This window comes from Alligator mississippiensis, chromosome 1, assembly GCF_030867095.1.
Source record: "Alligator mississippiensis isolate rAllMis1 chromosome 1, rAllMis1, whole genome shotgun sequence".
NCBI lineage: Eukaryota > Metazoa > Chordata > Crocodylia > Alligatoridae > Alligator > Alligator mississippiensis.
Window position 1 is genome coordinate 49,791,285 of NC_081824.1, and position 22,092 is coordinate 49,813,376.

At 42.3% G+C, this 22,092-nt stretch overlaps 1 protein-coding gene across 1 annotated transcript in view; it reads left to right on the top strand.

The window, feature by feature from the left end:
- The window catches only part of GFRAL (GDNF family receptor alpha like), a 59,584-nt gene that overhangs the window by 29,291 nt on the left and 8,201 nt on the right, over window positions 1-22,092 (top strand). Inside the window, exon 8 of the mRNA XM_059727270.1 lies at window positions 2,416-2,511. Coding sequence (XP_059583253.1) covers window positions 2,416-2,511 — 96 coding nt within the window. The remainder of the gene's footprint in view (window positions 1-2,415; window positions 2,512-22,092) is intronic.

Below are 22,092 nucleotides of genomic sequence, written 5' to 3' on the forward strand. Positions count from 1 at the left end.
TGCCCACTGTAAGTTTATAAAAAAGAGGCTGGATAGGCATTTGCCTTGGATAGTATAGGAACAGCACATCCTGCTTTTGTGCAGGTTGCTGGACTAGATGATCTTTGATGTCCCTTCTAACTCAATGAATCGATGACAATATTTTATGATAACTTCTAAACATAATTTTACTTATACATACACACACTTATTTATGAATACATAAATGTGTGTATATAAATATATATATACATGATGTGTGTGTGTGTGTTCTAACTTATGTGCTAGAAGGTCTTATAATATAAAACCCTTATAACTTTCATGTGAAGTACTGACTATTTCTAGTGACAAATTTCTAACTGAAGGACTGTCTCTTCTCATTGGAGAAACTGTTATTTTAAATGCATTTGGTAACTGCACTCAGAATTTCACTTAAATGGTCAGCAGATATAGCCAAATAAAGACTTAGAAAATAGTGCTGATATTTATATAGCCCTTATTTGTCATTTGCACTTATACTACTTAAATTTATATTTTCAAACTCCTTAAGTGTTCAGTGCCCCTTAGCATTTTCAGCACTGTTTGAGACAGTGGCAACACTTTACAAATGATTTATAAATCCTCTTGGAAAATGCAATGAAACTGACAAAATCATAATTATAGCAGTGGTTTAGACTTTAATTATCATTATAATTCATTAATTTGTTTTGTAGTAAAACCTAGAGGTCCCAATCAGTGATCAAAAACTTTATGCTGGGCATTTCATGCACATGTAACAAAAAATAGCCCCTGTATCAGACTAATAATCAAATAACATCCGCATGGCTTTTGTCATTCCCTGAAGCATTTCCTTCATTGTCAAACTAAAATCTTTTTCACCATGGAAACTTAGCTAAACAAACTGATAAACTGACACCAGTGCTGTATGATGACAAGATCATTTAAGCTGAAATTATTTATTTAAGATGGTATTATGGAACATTTTGCCATCATTGCTAATGGATATCCTGATTTTTATTTTCCAGTAGCATTAGCAATTATAGTATTAATCAGAAGTTAGATATTTTAAGAGTATTTTCAGTTCTTAGGCAGCTTTGCTAAACACACTCAGTGGGACAATTAAGATATTGATTCCTGAATTTCTTGTCAGACGGTTCAGCCAGCATATGCTGCATCTGTTCAGTGTCTGTTTCAAATATTACTATTATTACTATTACGATTATTATTATTATTTACAGATATGGGTGTTTAAATAAACAATTGCCTAGGCCTAACAAAAGGATTCTCTGCCTTTAGATTTAAATAAAATGGAGTTGAAACTAAACACTAACACACCCTATTTCTATAAAAGGGAAGTATACAGGTGAGTCATAGAGCCCATTCAGTGTCTTACTGGTTTATGTCTACACATACAGTTCTATTTATAGGACTAAAGTCTCTTTAAAGCTCATTGTCTGGAGTAGAAGGAAAGTGGCAGGAGTTGTAGGCATCTTCAGTGTGATAGGAATAGAAGTTGCATGTAAGTTAGCTTCAGCAAAGGATCAGTCTCAAAACTGACCAGGCAAAATACATATTTTGATAAGACAACTGAAAATTTAGAAAATGTTCATAAATATATTAACATCCATTAACTGTATGTGGTAAAAATAATACAACAATGGTGAATTTATATAAATGATATTTGACTGACTTCCTAAGACATGCTTATAATTTTCTTCCTCTTGCTACTAACACTGTTTTTATTCCTCTCTGGAAAATGTTCTGGGGCATTCCTGGGCTGTGTCTTGGGGGTTACTAAGGACACCCTGGAAAAGGTGTCTCGTCCTGATTTTGAAAACTTTATCCTGGATCAGTACTAGACAGTCTCCCACTGCCTGGTTTATTCAACATTGGGCACATGTCCCTGTAGTGCTACACATTAGCTAAATCACTGTAACTTTAATCCTGAATGAAACAGTGTTAAAGTAGCAATGGTTTTGTGCAGGAGCAGGAGCATGCAGATTTAACAGTTACACTGTAGCGGATCATATCAGTTTCATTTGATACAGCCAGAATTGCTATATCTAAGATAGATGCCTAAAGCAGGTACACTAACCAGAAAAAGAAGTGATGTATACTACTTTCAGTTCCAGAGGTTTTTGGAGTATCTAGGATTGTGTCCCAAATTTTGCTCCTTAGCTACTGGTCTCTTTACTCCTACTGCTCCTGCTGTTTCTAACATACATATTATTCAATCCATGTTTGATATTCGTTTGAGACTAACAGGAGATTGCCGGACAGGTCCAGAAATATGTCTGAAGAACAGGTATTGGTCTCATGGAACTTCCTCCCTTTCAATTTTGATCTCTTTTGCCTTATCTCTTACCATAACTAATCCTAAAATTCTTTGTCTTGTTTCTGTTTTCTTGCATTCCAATCTTCTTTCCTATTTTCCAGAACAGATTTCAAGTGAAAAGCCACATTTTCATTGGATGCATACTGATAGACCAGGGGAAAAGCTTCCCAGGACAAGGTTACAGTCATCATTTAAGGGTGAGTTTGGGCAAATAACTTATTTTCACTGAAATAGTGTGAAAGTCCCCTTATGAAATGTAGTGCATGGTGACTTTATAGATAATATTCTGGCTCGTGATAAAGAGAACTAACTGACTTGAAGCAAGTGGGCATTCCGGGGCTGGTCTCAATGTAGGCCTGCCTACTTGCTTCTGGGCAAACCACCCACCCATCTCACCTACCACACCTTGATGTTCTTGATTGAAGGATGTTCATCAGGTGGGAGGCTGCCCTTTACCTGCCCTGATGACAAGGGCCTATATAAATGACTCTGACCTTTCCTTATCGTGTCCCAAGCCTTGCAGACCTTCCATGGCCTAACACCCACTGCACGCCTGCTCGGCCTAGCACTTGGCCTCCAGCTTGTCTAGCCTGACATCCAGCTTATAGCTTAGTGAGGCCTCACCCAGCCTCCCTGCCTCTGTGGGGCCTCGCCCAGCTTCCAACTCAAAGTGGCCTGACACCCAGCTTTCAATCGGCACATACACCTGGCCTTAAAATACTCAGCCTCACATCCAGCCCCTCTGCTTCTAATATACACTCAAAAGCCTTAAGCCCCACCCTGGGCTCCAAGCCCCATCTCTGGGCCTGTAAGCCCCAGGCTCCAAGCCCCGTACTCAGACTCCAAGTCCCATCCCCAGGCTCCAAGCCTCTTTACCAGACTCCAAGCCCTGTCCCCAGGCTTCAGGCCCCTCTCTGGGCCCCAGGCCCCTCACATCAGACTCCAAGTCCCTCTCTATGGGACTAGGGCTCCAAGCCCTGCTGTTCCCCACCCCAGAAACTAACTCCCAGCTCCCTAATGCATCCTCAGACTCCACTGCAAGTCTGGGAACTGCCACACGTCCCTCTTCCTGGCCTGGGCCCTACCTCAGTACTTGCAGTGATCCTGGGCTCCCCCTGCAATGACCAACTACCCACCAGGGATGTGGGGGCTAGGGTTAGAAGGCATCCCATTCCTGCCTTTCACCAGGGAAGTAACTGGCCTGGCACTTCTTGGGCACTCCTCCACCACAGGGAGTCCCACCAGGCTTCGTCAGCAGGTGCAGTTTTCTGTTGTACCTAGGACAAGGAGCTGCCTGCCTTCCCCAATACCTCCTCTCTTACCTAAGAGTTGTACAGGGCCCAGCCCTTATATAGCAATTGGGCCCTGTTCCCCAATCAGGCAAAATTGCCTGATTGAGATAATAGTCAGCTGCAGGCTGTCTGCTTGCTGCCTATGTCTCTGGGACTAACAGAGCACCCTGTGCTGTCTATTCCTCTGCTGACTAAGAGAGCAACCTGTTACACATTGGACACAGTGTAACTTTGAAAAAGCCATTTCCATGACTTAGCTTAAGTCTGTATACAATGGGGGAGCAGTTATGTCAAACTCCTTTGTTAAATGTATTGAAATTCATAGATTCACTGTTTAATACTTTCTACTGTTCCTGCTGCTCCCACCATCAGCACCAGGTTCCAGGAGATGAAGGCCCCATGCTCAGTACTATTAGAATTCACAGATTCACAGAAGTTTAGGCCTGGAAGGGACCTCATGAGATCATCGGGTCTTGCCACCCTGCTCTGGGCAGGAAAGACTGCTGGGGTCAAATAACCCCAGCAAGGTGTGCATCCAGTCTCCTTTTGAAGATCTCTAAGGTAGGTGCCTGCACCACCCCCACTGGGAGTCTATTCCAGAATTTGGTCACACAGACCATCAAGTTTTTCCTTATATCCAGTCTGAAACCTTATTCTAGGAGTTTATAACCATTGTTCCTGGTTTTCCGCTGGAGTGTTTTGTTGAATAGTTGTTTGCCTAGCCCCTGATGCTCACCCCTGATATATTTGTAAGCTGCCACCAAATTCCAGCAAAGTCTTCTCTCTTGTAGGCTGAACAGTCCCATATCTGTCAGCCTTTCCTTGTACAGCTTGGTCTTCAGGCCTCTAATCATATGAGTGGCTCTTCTCTGAACTCTCTCAAGCTTCTCCACATCTTTCTTGAAGTGTGGTGCCCAGAACTGGACACAGTACTCCAGCTACATCCTCACCAATGCCAAGTAGAGCAGTAGAAAAACGTCCTTAGTTTTGCTTGAGATGCATCAGTTGCTGCATGCCAGCATGTTGTTTGCTCTGCTAACTGTAGCATCACACTGGTGGCTCAGATTCATTTTATGGTCAATTATGACCCCCAGGTCCCTTTTGGACACAGTGCTAGCTAGCGTAGCACCACCAAGCCTGTAGGTTTGTTGCAGATTTTTCCTCCCCACATGGAGCACGTTACACTTTTCAGTGTTGAACAGCATCTGATTCTGGTCCACCCATATAAGTAATCTGGCTAGGTCCACCTGGATCATTAGCCTACTCTGAGGCATGGCCACACTTCCCCATGGCTTAGTGTCATCAGCAAACTTTGCCAGTATGCTTTTCACCCCCACATTCAGATCATTGATGAAGATGTTGAAAAGCACTGGTCCAAACCCTGGGGGACCCCACTGGCTACCTTCGGCTAGGTCGACACCCAAGGGAGGTGGTGCTCTCTCCTACCTAGGAGGTCTTCAAGAGGAGGCTGGACAGATATTTGTCTGGGGTGTTATGACCCCTCACTTGTTCCTGCCCAGGGTAGGTCAGACATGATGATCTGTTTAGGTCCCTTCCGAGCCTAAGCACCATGACACAGATCTGACTATTAATACTCTCTGGGTCTGACCCTGTAGCCTGTTTTCCACCCATCTGATCACTAAATTGTTGAGCTCATTACCCCCTAGTTTTACCTTGAGAGCCTCATGAGACACCAAGTCAAGGGCCTTCCTAAAGTCCAGGTAAATAACATAAACATCAGTAAATAACCCTATATTTACTTTTATGTAGCCAGTGCAAATGGTGCTAGTGTAAGTTCTATACATGAGGTCACAGGATCATACGAAAGTAGAATTGGAAGGATCCTCATAAAGTCATCTAGTCCTGCCTTGAGCCACCCTGATGATGCTGCCTTGAGCTGCCTTCTCAAGGCAGGATCATTCTTGACTAAACCATGGGATGTTAATCTGTCTAGTGCCTGTTTAACCTGCTTTTGAAAGTTCCCAAGCATGGATATTCCACAACTTCTCTAGTTAGCCTGTTCCAATGCTTGACCACCCTCATAGTCAGAATGTTTCTCCTAATCTCCAGTCTAAATTTCCCCTGCTGTAGCTTAAGACTATTGCTCCTAGTTCTGTCCCATATAGCCACAGATAAATGATCATTTCTATCCTCCCTATTATTATCCTTCAGGTATGTGAAGACTTTTATGATATCACCCCTCAATCTTCTCTTCTCGAGGCTAAATAAACCCTAATTCTTTCAGGCTTTCCTCATAAGACTTGTTTCCCAGGCCCATGATCATTGTCATTGCCATGAGCTGGACTCTTCCCAAATTTCTTCATCCTTCTTGAAGTGAGGGGCCAGGAACTGGACACAGTACTCCAGATGAGGCCTCACTAGTGCTGAATAGAGAGAAAGAATTACTTCCCTCAATTTGCAAGAGATACTCCTGTTAAGACAACCAGATACTCTGTTAGCTTTTTTTTTTTGCAGCAAAAGCACACTGTTGATTCATATTCAGTTTATAGTCCACCATAACTCTCGAGTCCTTCTCTGCAATACTGCCACCTAGCCAGTAGGTCCCCATTTTGTATTTGTAGATGCAGTTATTCCATCCCCAGTGCAGGACTTTCCACTTGTCCTTGTTGCATTTCATGATTGATTGCAGACCATTTCTCCAGTCTATCCAGGCCATTTTAGAACCCTGCTCTGCCCTTTGAAGTGTCTGCAATTCTATCAAACTTGTGTCATCCACAAATTTGCTAAGTGTACACCATTGAAATCATTATCCAAATTGAGATTAAGCAACAAAAGGTTAGAAGATAAAACCAATTAGGAAAATAGAGGCCAGACTAAAATTACCTCCATAGGCATATAAAATAGACTCAGGAGTTAGAAGCCTAAATCCTAAAAAGTGATTCAGATTAATTTGGTGCTCTTGGAACTACAAGGGTGGCTACAATTAGGTTCCCTTGTCCTGCCAGAAGTCACCCAAGCCACACAGTTTGGCAACTCTCCTTCAAGCTCTTGAATGAAGGAGGTGGTCTTCTTTCATATCACATTTTAGGATTAAAACATTCATAGATTAATTTCTAAATTTGCTAACCATTCAACTGCTTCAGGGGAAGTTGCATGGGTTCATTTTAGATTGGCATTAAATGAACTAATTGGGCAATCATTCATAATTTGTTGCACCATCTGAAAAATCACACCACAATTACAACCCAAACTCTCCTTGATTCTCCATTTATGAAGTAGGTGTCCACACTTACCACAAAGTGTCCAGATACAATTCAGGTAGGGCCAAGTATTTCTCAGTACATCAGATCCTGGCTGGGGAATTGTAGGGTCACTGACAAAGTATTTCTGTGGCAAGCTGGTATTTGCCCAGGCTTCCCTCCATTGTTCTTTGGTGCTCTTGTTACCATCATAGAGCTCCTTGGTACGTTTCCAGAAGGGTTTTCAAGATTTGATCCTATCCAGTGGTGACACAGTGATGTCCTTGTTGATTGGGAAGTGTGGGTTACCAATAGAGGTGATAAGACTCTATTAAATTCCTGGGGAGGGACATTGTGGTTTTATCCATTAATTGTGGTTTTATTTATTAATGGAAAAATGCCCCTCCCCAGGAAGGAACATTTTTTCCCTTAATGGATAAAACCACAATTAGCTCACAATGGGTACATCTATACATGCTGGTGCCTGTGAGGAGACATTTACTGTGGACCTAATTAGGCAACTCCACAGTATATCTCATGTAGACACACCCAATGACAGTAGTGAAATAATTTAGGTTTGGGTACATATGGAGCCAACTGGGATATTGTTTTAGGAACCTAAATGGGCTTAGGCAGAATTTTGTTGTTTATGTTGAAGAAAAGGGATCCAGAGTGTCCCTGCTCCATTTGAAAACAAAAACACTCCAACATTATCATAAATGAAAAGTGTGGACATGCACCAGAACCACCAAAGCCCTGCATTCATAGGTGTCTTGGAAAATGGTTCAGAACTCTGGACCCCATGAGGATGAAGAGGTCTTGTGTAGTCCTAAGTCAAGTGCCTGAGCTCCAGAGAGGCTTACGAGTTCAAACACAAACCTTGATGTAATGTTTCCCATTGGCTAGCTCTAAACGTCTCCATGCTCAGCATTAAGACTCTCTACTCCATCCTTTGGAGCTGCCAAACTCTCCATATTGATTACCTAGGGAGCCTTATTACCTATTAAGACCATCAGGGGATGGGTGGACTACCACCACTGCTGGCCCACTGAGCAACACCCTGCAAAGCCAGCAGGCCAAGGCACTTAAGGGAGCCCACCCCTGCCCCAGCCCTGGAGCGAAATATAGGCAAGGCAAGGGCCCCCAAAGGGATACTTGCCTGCCTGTACACAGGTGCCAGGAGCTTGGGGAATAAACAAGAGGAACTTGTCCTCCTGCTTAACACAAATAACTCTGATGTCATAGGGATAACGGAGACCTGGTGGGATTCCACCCATGACCAGGCCACAGGTATAGATGGCTATACCCCGTCAAGTGCACAAAAAGACAGGGGTGTAACTCTATGTCAAGGAAGGCTATGCATCCCTGCAAGCCAACATTGGCACCCAGGGTGGATGACTGGAGACCCTCTGGGTTAAAATCCATGGTGAACATGACGCAGAGGACACAATGGTGGGAGTCTACTACAAACCTCCTGCCCAGGATCAAGAGCTTGACCAGGAGCTCACCAGGGAATTGGCTGAGGTCGCACACTCCCGGTGCATGGTTGTCATGGAAGACTTCAACTACACAGACATCTCATGGGAAGAGTGCTCGGCCAAATCTGAGAGGTTGCAAATTTTCTCTCATGCATGGATGAGCTCTATCTGATGCAAGAAATCTATGGGCCAATGACAGGTAAAGTGCTGCTCAATCTGGTTCTGGCGATGAGGGATAACCTAATCAGTGACCTAATGATCAAAGGGAAGCTGGGAGACAGTGACCATGAGCTGATCACCTTCACCATCCACTGTACAGTTGGCAAGTCAGTCAGCAATACAGAAGTCCTTGACTTCAGGAAAGCTGACTTTGACAAGCTCAGGAGGCTTGCCAGGGAGGCCCTAAAGGGCCACAACCCAAAGGGAAGAGGAGTTCAGGATGAGTGGTTGCTCCTCAAGGGAGCGATCCTGGATGCACAAGCCAAGTCCATCTCAGAAGAAATGCAGCAAAAGGGCACAACAGCCCCCTTGGCTCTCCAGAGAACTAGCAGAACTCCTGCATCTAAAAAGAAAGACCTACAAAGGATGGAGGATTGGATCCACCTCCAAGGTGGAATACTCTGCACTGGTCCAGACCTGCAGGGAGCTAACCAGGAAAGCGAAGGCTACAATGGAACTCCAATTAGCTATAAATATCAAGAACAATAAAAAATCCTTTTTTAGATATGCGGGGAGCTGGAGGAAAAGCAAGGGCAACATTGGACCCCTGGCTTAATCAGATGGGACAATTGACAACCGATGCCCAGGAAAAAGCCAACTTGCTAAATGGGTACTTTCCGTCAATTTTTCACCAGTCCCATGGGATGCTCTTGCCCATTACAGGACAGGGAGGCCCAGGTGATGGAGATTCCTTACCTTCCATCAATGCTGACCACGTGAAGGAACACCTTGAGAGGCTGATTACCTTCAAGTCAGCCGGCCCTGACAGTTTACACCCCAGGGTACTCAAGGAGCTGGCTAGCATCATAGCTCAGCCCCTGGTATGGATCTTTGAGAACTCCTGGTGCTCTGGTGAAGTGGCCAAAGATTGGAAGATGGCCAATGTGGTGCCTATCTTCAAGAAAGGGAGGAAAGTGGATCTGGCAAACTACAGGCCCATCAGCCTGACCTCTATCCCAGGGAAGGTCTTAGAAAAGATTATCAAAGAGGCCATTCTTAACAGACTGGCTGATGGCAACATCCTGAAGCCAGCACAGGTTTGTTGTGGGTAGGTCTTGCTTGACCAATCTTATTTCCTTCTATGACTAGGTGACTCATCACCTGGACAAGGGAGAAAAGGCTGATGTTGTATATCTTAACTTTAAAAAAGCCTTCAGTCTAGTATCCCATGATCACCTCTTAGCAAAACTGGCTAACTGCAGCCTCGGCCTCACCACGATCCACTGGCTGGGGAATTGGCTATATGGTAGGACCCCGAGGGTTGATACAAGTCAATCGTTGTGGTGGGCTGTGACCAGTGGGGTCCCCCAAGGTTCTGTCCTTGGGCTTATACTATTTAACATTTTCATTAATGATGTGGACATTGGTAGCAGAAGCAGACTGGCCAAGTTCACTGATGACACCAAACTCTGGGGTAAAGCATCCACACCTGAGGACAGGAGGGTGATCCAGGCTGACCTTGACAGGCTCAGGAAGTGGGCGGACCTGTTTAACATTGAAAAATGCAAGGCTCTCCACCTTGGGAAGAAAAACCTGCAGCATCCTTATAGGCTCGGCAGTGTTACACTGGCTAGCACTACGGATGAAAGGGACTTGGGGGTCATGATTGACCACAAGATGAACATGAGCCTTCAGTGTGATACCGCTGCTAGTAAAGCAAGCAAAACGCTGGCTTGCATCCATACCTGCTTCTCAATCAAATCCCCAGGTATCATTCTCCCATTGTACTCGGCCTTGGTGAGGCCACTGCTGGAGTACTGCATCCAGTTTTGTGCTCCACAATTCAAAAAGGATATGGAGAAGCTTGAGAGGGTACAGAGGAGAGCCATGCACATGATCAGAGGTCAGGAAAACAGACCTAATGAAGGGAGGCTGAGAGCCATGGAACTCTTCATTCTGGAAAAGTGCAGGGTCAGGGGTGATCTGGTGGCCACCTATAAGTTTATCAGGGGTGCTTTCCAGGATCTGGGGGAACATCTATTCACCAGAGCGCCCAAGGGATGACAAGGTCGAACAGTCATAAAGTCCTCCACGCCTCTTTCATGCTAGACATAAGGAAGAACTTCTTTACTGTCCGAGCCCCCAAGGGTTGGAATAGATTGCCACTGGAGGTGGTTCACACACCTACTTTGAACACCTTCACGAGACATCTGGATGTTTATCTTGCTGGGATCCTATGATCCCTACTGACTTCCTGCCCCTGAGGCAGGGGGCTGGACTCAATGATCTTCCAAGGTCCCTTCCAGCCCTAATGTCTATGAAATCTATCCCTGTTTTTTTGGATCACTATACTAGGGACAGGCACCTAATGTTAGGTATTGTAACATCTAATTTGGAGGTTTCTAAAAGGCCAATCTAGAGTTTGCTCCAGATTCAGAAAGGGTTTAGGTCCCTAATTGCCACTTTAAAAAGACAGGGTGCATCAATGTATGTGCTTTACTGTTGAGTTAACTAATTGGCTCTGTAGGAAAGCATAACCATCTGCGTGTGTATCTCTATTAGGTTGCAGTAAATTAATTAACTCTGCTGTAGGATAATACTGTCTGGGACAAGTAATATCCTACAGCAGAATGATTTAGTGCATTAAAATGCACATGTATCACCCCCACACTGTAGCACTCTCATGCCCCAGCCAGCCCCTCCACAGCATACTGAACTAAGGTGTAGCAGCTGCTGGCAGGCAGGCTGAGCCCCCAGGGCCTCTACCAGATGGGGCTGCTCTGCCCCAGCATAACATGCTGTGGTCCCAGGTGCATGTGTAAACACCGTGCCCAGAAGCAATGAACTGTGGCATGAACTACACCAGCATTTATTGCTACATGCTAATTTCATGTGTGGACCACCCAAAAAATATGGTTTCTCAAAACTTTTGCTTAGTTGCTGTCTAACCACGGAGGTCCCCTCAGAGCGGTGTTTACTCAGGAAGAGGTTGCAGCCTTGTCTGATATCTGAGAGTGTCCCCCAAAGCTCGCCCAAGCATAACTTCTAGATCTGAAGGGGGTGGGGGAGCCCTGCCTCTTTTCCCTCTATGACCCTGGTTTGTCAATCCCTCACTCTTCCTAGTTCCCTGTGGTCCCAATTCAAGGAGCTACCTTTTAGTTCTGCTTCTAAGAGAAGGACTTTTACCTTGTGTTGGGGAGAACAAGTTCCAGAAAGCAGATAGCTCTGGGGGAATTTATTGAAGAAAAGGCCACACAGCCAGAGGTTCTAACACCCACTTCCAATGGTTAAGTAGTTCCTCTGTCCTCATTTCAGCCCACACAGCTCAGAGCACCCAAAAAGATTGCTTTCCTATTCTTTTACCAATCTTCGTACCTTCTGAGTCCCTAAATTGCTCTGCTGGCTTTTCTCTCTATCCTGTCCCCTACGAACTGACACTGCTTATTGACACTCCCCTCTCCCTTACTGTATTCATTTAGCTTCCCTCCAGACTCCTTGATGTGGCCACCTCACATTTGCTGATAGGTCAACAAATCCATTCAAGTCTCTGCTAAAGAGACCCTTGTCTTGTCCCACATATAGACAGATCTCTTGTTTACTGTCTTTAAGGGAATTGAAAGAATTGATATTTGTAATATGATCAGCCCCTGGAAAGCACTCTACAGCCATGCCTAGACAGAAGTGCCTATTCACATGACAAATTACCTCTCCTTTACTGACAGTTCAGATGAAGGCCTTCATTAATTTCTGTTTGTCCCTGTATGTGAGCAGGGCTGGACTGATGCAGTTCAGCCATGCCCAGTGCTGTCTGCAGGATGGGAGAGGGGTGGAGCAGGTCCAGGCTGGCAGGGGGCAAAGAGAGTCAGCCCCAACCTCTTGATGGTGGTGTCAAGAGGCAGAGGGGCTGGCTAGGGCATGAAGGTGCTGAAAGTGTACAGCCATGTGAGTAGGCTGCAGGCTAGGTTGATATTTCCTTTAGGTCACAGAGGGCATGTCTACACAATCATTAATGCATCATAATTATAGTGCATTAAGTTTAGTATCTGTAATAACAGGCCACATCTACATGAGATGCTGACTGTGCAGTCATTAAGTACTTGTATAAACAAATACTAAACACATACTTGTATAAACAAGTACTAAATGACTGTGCAGTAACTGGAGTTACTCAGCAGTAGTGTTGCTGAACACCTTTTAGGTGACACTGACCGTGCAGTTGCTTGTTACTACTGTACAGTAGCATTGTGTCACACTTCCTGCCATGCAACACTACTGCACAGTAGTAACAAGCTACTGCACAGTCAGCATTTTGGGTAGATGCACCCACAGGTACTAACCTTAATGGGCCATAATAGCCACGACTGCACATTAGCTGTAACAAGCTACTGTGCAGTAGTAATGAGCTACTGTGCAATCAGCATCACCACAAAGCCATGTGGAGATACTATTGTGCAGTAATGACAGTTACTGCATAGTCATTTAGAACTTGGGTGTGCATCTCGTGTAGATGTGGCCACAGTGTTGCATTTAAGATCATGAATTTGGATTGAAATTCACTGACATGTGAAAACTGAAATTACAGTGGAATGTGGGCCATGGATCTGGGTACAATTATATTATAAGTCAGACAAGTGACTTCAGAGCAGAGACAAGGACTTCTTCCCTTCAGTCACTGACCTTTACCATCTGACCTTCAAGAGATCTCTATTCACAGGTCTGAACATTTCTTTTCTGCTCTTTGTAGTACAGCAACTAGAAAGTAACTAGGAACCAAGAGAGCACAAGGTCAAAAGCCTATTGAATTCAATGGGACCCTTTCAATTGATTTTAATAGACTTTGGGCTGGGCTCTGAATAACAAGTTAGATGTAGTTATCCCCGTTAGCCTGAAATCAAGCAGGAGGCAGGGTAGATATGCACCACTGGTCTGTGTACATCCTTCCATACCAACTAATAAAGTAAGCAGAAATGTTTTGCAAAAGAAGTTCAGATTTTTTGAACTATTGTTAGTTTGTGAAATATGTAGGGATTAAAAGAAGGCAGAGACAAATGACTACTTGAAGTTGATAAGGGAGATGGCAAAGCTGACACAATTTGTCAGGAAAGAGGATGTAGATCTTTCAATGTCTGGATGTTATCTGAATTCCTTTTCCTTTTTGCCCCTAATATATGGGAACTTAACCTCGAACTGAAAGACCTGTAGTACTGAAAGACAGACGTTTTGAAAAATTGCCCTTGGAAAATGTTGTCTACTCTAATCATTATACAAGAATTCTTGAAATGGCAATTTCATTTTAATTTCAAAGACCTCACACTAGGCATTTGCTATTAAAATATTATTTGGATAGCTACAGTTTCACTAGTTTATTCTGGAAAACAAGCTATATCATGGTATCAGGAGACTTTCAAAATTCATTTCTTATTTACAAGCTTTAAAAAATATTAACTTTTTCTAAGGATCGAAGACATTTCTTCTGCTCTCTTGTTTGGAGTGTGAAGGGCACAGAACATTACCTTTGATTCTAAATTGTTTACTAGATCCTAAGCTTTGACGAGGTAATTCTTGCACCAAATAAATCCATTTGTATACTGGTAGATGTGACAGAACACTCTTATTTCAGTTGGAGAGAGCAAATTGATAGGTATGAGCAGTAAATCTGTTGCAAAAATTGTTCTTTGAACTCAATTTCTGTAGCCTAAGAAAAGAAATGAGTCATGAACCAATAACTGAAAAGGCAAAGAAACCTAAAATTAGAGATTGCTTCCTAATGAAAATAACAAAGCTCTTCTTATGGCCAATTTTGTTAAAGAAATTGAGTGACCATTAACTAGCATACAACCCAGTAACATTTCTGGATATAACAATAATATAAAGGGAAGGAGTTTGCATTCTCTTGACAATTAAAATATTGCTAAAACAATCTTCCTGAGTTAAATGTTAAAATGTCCTTTATAGGATCAAATTGGAATGAAGGGCTGGAAGAGAAACTCTGTGATCAATTTATTAAGATTCTTCCTACAGCTATTTTGGTTTCTTGTTCCCACTATTCATATTGGAAAGCTGTTCCCAGAACTGAAGGCTCTAAGAGATGGTGATGGTTAGAAACATATTTGTATTTACAATCAAATTTTATTCTTTAACCTCATATATTTGCCTATCCTCTTTGGTTACCAATTTTGTCCTTCGTTTTAAACAGTTCTTCTTTCTTGATGTATTTCCAGGAGGCAGTCAGATCCCCTCTCAGCCTTCATTTTATTAAGCTGAGCAAACCAAACTCTTTTACTATTTTCTCACATTAAAGTTTTTCAATTACCTTGGTCATCCTCATACTGTCTCTGCATTTGTTTCCAGTTATTCTTTCTTGAGCATGGATGAGCAGCATTGTATGAAGTATTCCAGGTGACATCTCAAGGCCTTAAACTTCCTTATCTCTTCAGGAAATTCTGCCTCATGTATCCTAGGAATGTCATTTGCATTTTTTCAGAGGTGGCATTGGTACATAAGTGGCTTGTAGTCATTCCATGAGCAATAAAAAACATATAGGTCCTTTAGTGCTCTGGGTTATGGATAGACATTCAAAAACCCTGAGCCTGAATTGATTCAATCTTTGCAAGTGAATCTAACCTGCAAAGTTTGAACTGATTTGGGGTTGGATAGACATTCCCTTTTCATTCCAGAAATGCAGGCACATGCCTGCAGTGGCTCAGGCTAGAAGTTGGGGGGTGCTAGAGCAGCCCTCCCTTCCCTTCAACAGAACTGAGCTGAGGGGTGTGTGGCCAGGCCACAGCAGGTTGCTGTGATTAGGGAGGGGTTTCCCCCTACCTCCCTTGATAACAGAGCACATATCAGCTCTATTATCAGCATTTAGCACCCCATCAAAAAACAAAGCCTCGCTCATTGGTTCAAGCGCTTCTTAAACAGCTTTTTCCAAAGGAAGGAATGCAGGGACATTACCATCTGAACTGCTGATTAGCTCCAAAAAGCCCTAAGCAGATGAATCTACCTTACACAGTATTAGCTAGAATACCACATCCTGGCTATGGTCCATGCTGTGGGAGAGAGGAGGAAGGGATCCCTGCTTAAGCAGTAAGTGGTGGAGAGAAAAAGAGGGAGAGAGGCACAGGGAAGCCAGCAGACCCTACTGTGCCTGCAAGTCTCTGCCAGAGCTGCAACCAGGGAGTAGAGGGGAGGGGCCAGCCCTGCTGTGAAGCAGAGAACCCCACCCAGCCCAGAGAGCATGCCAGGATGCTGGGAGAATCTGATTTAACTTAAACCAGCAAGGGGTCTGGGACAGATATTGCATAAACAGGTTTGACCCAAATCAGTTAAGTCTGATACTACATTCAACCAGATTTATCACAAACTGGTTTCAGACATTTTCAAACTGGTTTATGTGCACTAAATGTCCATTCTGTTACAGATTTAAATCAGTTTCCGATCACTTAACCCAGTTTATGTGTAATGTCTGTCCCTAGCCCTTTTGTTAGTAAGTGATAAGCTCTTAAGCTTATAGTAGAAATTCCCATTTTTAGTCCCTAAGTGCATGACTTTCTAATTTGTATTATTTCATTCCATTCCTGTTCTGCCAATGCTCATAGGAAAGTATGGCTAGAAAGGAACTAATGAGGTCATCTAATCTAAACCCCTGCTCAAGACAGGATTGTCTCTGACTAAACCATCCCAGCCAACTGCCCTTTTAACCTGCTTTTGAAAATTCCTATGATGCAAATTTCAAAACCTCTCGAGTTTTGACCCCTGAAGTAGATTTAGGGGACTGAGCCTTTCTTTTGACAGCCTCTGTTTTTATGCAAAATTAGTCCTTCTGTTAAGTGAATGCAGAAGCAAACTTTATTAGAATTTCTAGTTATGAATATTGCTAGAAAATAAAGGATAATGCAATGCGTATCTAGATATACTTTTATGATCCAAGCAGAAATAAGCAGTCTTTCAACTTATATATACACCTTAAAATTCTAAAAATTCCTAACAATTGGCTAGCCTGTTAGGGAGATCTTACCCACATTTGAAGGCAAAGTTATAAGACGAGTTGGATCTTTATTAAGTCTGCATATGGAAACCTCAACAAAAGATGCCAAAGGAACCCATCTCAGGGCATTGAGCCCCTTTTTATCCCCTTTCTTAAACAAAGGCTTATAATATTACTTAGTAGAAACTTAAACAAATACGGTCAGAAAGGAGGTGTTCTTATATCATCCTATTGATTAGGCTAGAATGCACTGATCTGAACGCTTAATCAAGATTTGTGTCCTAAGACCGGCTAGACTTTTCTAGAAGTCTCTCCCACCTCTGACTCGGTTCCTTTTACACTACTTCCCTTAGCCTGACTTATGCTAATATGGACTAACCTACAGTTAACAAAGATAAAAGCCTACTAAAATTACTACAATGAAACACAGAAGTAGCCTGTTCTCATTCTGGATCACCTTCAGAGTTTGGAGTCACCTCGGACCACACCCTCACCTACAGGATGCACCTCACCCAACTGGCAGCCAAAGTACAAGCTCACAACAACCATCTCCATAAACTAGCTGGCCTCACTTTAGCCCACTGTACTTTGGACATCCACTGGCATACTCAACAGCTGAATACTGTCCCCCAGTGTGATGCAGAAGTGCCCACACTTACAAAGTTGACAGGGCACTTAACAATAGCATGCAACTTATATCTGACTGCATCTGCTCTACCCCTACAGCACAGCTCCCTCTTGTTAACAGTATTGCTCCCCGAGACATCTGCCATAAGCAGCAATGTCTCCGCCTCCTCTGCTGTGTTGAACTAGACTATAATCACTACCTACATCAGCATATCATCAGACCCTGCAGTTGGGCAGCGCCTCTGAACTAGCAAACCCCTCATTGCCCATCTGAACCACCTGCACTCTATTTCCAAAGGTTCTTCTCCAAATGACTGGGCTGCACAACTATGGGAAGAATGATGGGCCTTTGAGAACTGCTGACTCAAACATTCATCCCAAACCCCTCTATGAGACCTTCCAGCTTTGATTTGGACAGACTCTCCTGGGTTCGCCTCAATAGACTCCGATCTGGCTATGGCCACATCTGCCATAATATGCACCAAATGGGCCTGACATCAAGCATTACTTGTGAATATGCCACCCCCACACAGACCACAAACCACATAGTTACACAATGCTCTATTTTCATTGCCCTGAAAACCTCAATGCCCTCGACAACTCATCGTGATCCTAGCTCAGCTCTATCCATTGTGAGAGACAACTCTGGTGCACTGTTTTTCTCATATGGATAAAAAAAACCCTTCATAGTCAGAAGGCTCATCTGCATCTCCAACCTAAATTCACTCTGCTGCAGTTTAAGACCATCATTCTTAGTCCTGTATCTTACAGCCACAGAGAAGGGTCTATTTCAGTCTTCTCCTCCAGGTATTGGAAAACTTTTATCATATCCCACCTCAGTCATCCATTCACCAGACTGAAGAACAAACCTAGTTCTTTCTGCCTTTCCTCATAAATCATGCTTTCCAGGCCTCTAATCTTTTTTTTTTTTTCGCTTTCCACTGGACTCTCTCTAATCTGTCCACATCATTCTTGAGGTGTGGAGACCATAACTGGTAAAGCTACTACAGGTAAAGCCTCAACAGTGCTGAATAAATTGGAAAATCACGTCCCTTGATCTGCAAGTAACACTCCTGTTAATACAACCTAGCATATTGTTGGCTATTTTTGCAACAAGTGTACACTCTTGGCTCATATTCAGCTCATGGTCTACTGTAACAGCCAGGTCTTTCTTTGCAGTATTGCCACCTAGCCAGTCATTCCCCAGTCTGAATTTGTGCATGCTATTATTCCATTCTTAGTTCAGGACTTTGCACTTGTCCTTGTTGAATCTGATCTGATTGATCGCAGACCATTTTTCCAGTTTATCGAGGTCATTCTGAATTTTAGCCCTGCCCTGCAGAGTGCCTACAAGTCTACCCAGCTTGGCATCATCTGTAAATTTGTGGATTTATTTATTCCAGAATTCCTCTGGAATATTATGCCTCCAAGCTTTTTAGAATTAGGATATTTTGACATTTTATACCATGGGTACTACTGAAAAAAACTGATCCCAAGACTCATCCTTCAGAAACTGCAGTAATTCCTTCCTTTCACCGCAACTCATCATCTCCCCCTTAAGCCAGTTCCTTATCCACTATGAGTTATTATATTAATTCTAATTACTAGTACTTATAGTAATGCTAAATTCTGTATTTAATAATTCCCATGTGGCCTCATGTCAAATACTCTCCTGAAATGATGATCAATTAGAGCTACTGCTTTTCTGTCATCTAAAAAATTAATTATCTGATGAAAGAGAAATATCGGTTTTGTGGCATGATCCACCTTTATTAACCCTGTGCTGTACTTTGTATCATTTTTCACTTGCCTCCATGTTTTTAAGTATTCTTTCACTCAAAAATTGTTCAAAAGCCTTCCCTACTATGAAGGATCAATGTACTTATACTTGCCTGGATCACCTTTTTCATTTCTTAAATATGAACACTACATTTGCTATTCCTAGCATCTTATCTAATTTAGTAGATTTCTGAAAATTATCTTTTCTAGATATATAATTTCAAGTTCCTATTCAGAATTTTGAAATGGAGATTAGTACATTATTTTAAACTAAGCATTTTAAATGCATTGAATGTTGCTTCCACCTCAGAAATGGTCATTTCCATTTCCATTTACTCATATTCAGTAACCTTCCTGCCTCAGGTAAACCTGTTTACTGAAAACTGATGCTTTGCCCCTTCTTCATAGCATAGCAATCCTACTTCCTTTTTCTTTGCTCTCCTTCTTCAACTTTCTCATATGTCTAACTTTCCTAAATGTAAACATTCACAAAAAGATATAAAGAGAAGTCACTGAGAAGAGTAGGTATCTAAGGACTACAGGTGCTAAATAACTTAAGACTGCACAGCAGGGTGACTTTAAAATAAAAAGGTGATGTGGATTGCATACTATGTCTTCATGTTGGATAAAAGAAATGAAAGCAATTTACCAACTAAAGAAATTGCTGGGTAAACATTATTGGACACTGGTGTATATACTGAATAGCTGCATTCAGTTTTATATTCCAGCATCTATAGAGAAACAGATAAGTTGCATAATACCAGGAGGACACTGATGAAATTCTTTAATATAAAGAGGTTTTCTCATTGCTGTAGTAAGTTACAAAAGTCACAATTTCAATGAGTCTTGAGGGAATTCCTGTCATAGACTGAAAGTATCAGAGAGCTGGGTGCATAGATTTTAACTTTAATGAGAATGACCTGTTCTACCTTATGTACAGCAGATTATAATACTCCAGGCATTACTATGAATTAGTTCCCAGAAATGTTCATAATTAACATATTGTAATCCAAGCCCTGTGCAGAGCACAAGATAAAGAACATTCCACTATCTTTATCCCTCAACTGCTGTTGAAATAGGAAGCAGTATAAAATCCTAAAATAGATCATTAAGTGAGGAAATAAAGTGATGGTGCTATGCAGAAATACTCAAACCCATTAATTCATCAGGATTGGCAACTTTACTAGCAATAATAGACCCAATTTTTAATGTGCAGTTTCTGAGAGACTTGGAGCAGAATCTTATTTCATCTACTGGACAACCACTCGTGACCACCTCTAAGTTATATGGCTAAAGCAGTGTTCTCAACTCTTTTTGGACTCAAGGCAACCCTTGTTTGACTTAATGCAACCTTTAGAAAATGGAATCTCTTCACTTTCACTTGTTTCTTGAGTATGGAAAAATAGCAATTCTTCTGCTGCAAACAACTCAGATCACAACTGGTTAGAATGTTTTTGATATTATGGATTCCTATTTGAAATCTATGGGCATGTCCAGATGAGTGCAAATGTGTGGTATGTGGCCTTAGATCCATCTGCAATGCCACACACTGCACATGCAGACATTCCCTGCACTGCTACTTTTCAGTGGAGGGGAGAGGGGGTTTACCCCAGGAGATTCCAGGGTCAAAAAAAGCCACACCAAAAAAAAGCAGGGCAGTGCATGTGGCAGCCCCATGCACCACCCCAAACCAGAGCCTGGCCAGCCATGCTCTGGCTGCCATTCAGGCTTCCTACAACAGCTGCAGCTCCTCAAGGCCCCTAGGTAATGACATAGGCATTCCCTAGGGACAAGTAGCAGGAGCACAAGGTGTGCTGCTGGTACTTACCCCAGAGAAACAAATGTCCATTTTAGTCTGGATTTTCCCTATGGGTTTATCCTGTGAATCATGTGTAGGTGTTTGCACATTTCATATACCGTGGTACCTAGCATCACCCTTAAAAAAGATCTCAATGGGTGGAACAGGATTGCCCTCCAGAAATGCAGAAGGATCTCCTATTCCCATAACAGGGCACTTATGTACCCAGAGGGGGAAATAGAAGTGCTTCTATATTTTAATTGGGTAAGTCAGAGTTCATTGCAAGCTTTACTTTGGTCCACATCCACAAGATAAAATAGAATTTTGCCCTTAAGAAAGACTTTCCTAAACCAATCAGCACTGAAATACCTTTGGACCTGTTTAAGTCTTAGCCCTTAAGTTCTAATATAATAATGGGCTGTTGCTATCTTTTGTACCACTCTATGCTAAAAAGTTTTCACTGCAGGTCTTATCTATTAGAGATTCTATTATCTATGAAAGGCCAAAAGTCAGCCTGAAAAAGTGAATCTGTCCCAGAGTATTTATCTGAGACTGGAAATCATACTGCAGGTTGTTTCAAGATTGCTATTACCAAAACATAATCTTAAATATTTTTAAATAACAGGTATTGAAATGACTGTAGCTGCAAGGGAAGTTACAGTATATTTGCTTCACAAAATGGTCTTACCCTTTATGAAATTAATTCCTAAATAGCATCCTATTGTGCACAAGAAAAACTGTTACCAGTTGTACTATGGCACTTTCATAGGCATGTCTACACATGTGCTTTAATGAGTAGTACCCTATTCTACTGCACATTAAAGTGTTGAATAAAAAAAAACTATGCTAATATGCTAATGCACAGTATAACAGGCTACTGAACATTAAGCATCACCTAAAAAGCATGCGCTTGTGCTACTGTGCATTAGCACAACCTAATGTGCATTTATTTAGTACCCCATATTGGAGACACGCCCTGTGTCCATGATGAAATTTCTGTACTAGGTGACACATAGATGTTATCTTCCTCAGAAACTTCTGTCGTTCAAGTTGTATATGAAATATATTAACATGCCTCTCACAAAATTGGGCTAAAGCCAGCTTTCGTAAGCAAGTAGGGAATTAATTAAAAATTTCTTCAGCTCCTCTTTAAATGACAAAACTCTAAAAGTAATAACACTTCTGTCACCTACACTGATGGAATTACAATCTTGGCCATTGAAAAAGAGGATGGCTTGGTAATCAAACAAAACCCTGCTCAAAGACATAAGATGGCTAGTAATATAACATTCAAAGACATCTAGGTGACTTAGGTACCTAAGATGTGTAAAAAACAAAGAAAGCTGAGAGGAAGGCTTTTGCTCTGGGATCCTACAAAAGTAGAAGCCCATTGTTCCACTTGGAATACATGTGAAGAATGTGAGATTATCCCATAAAAAACACTTTTTCACGGGATAA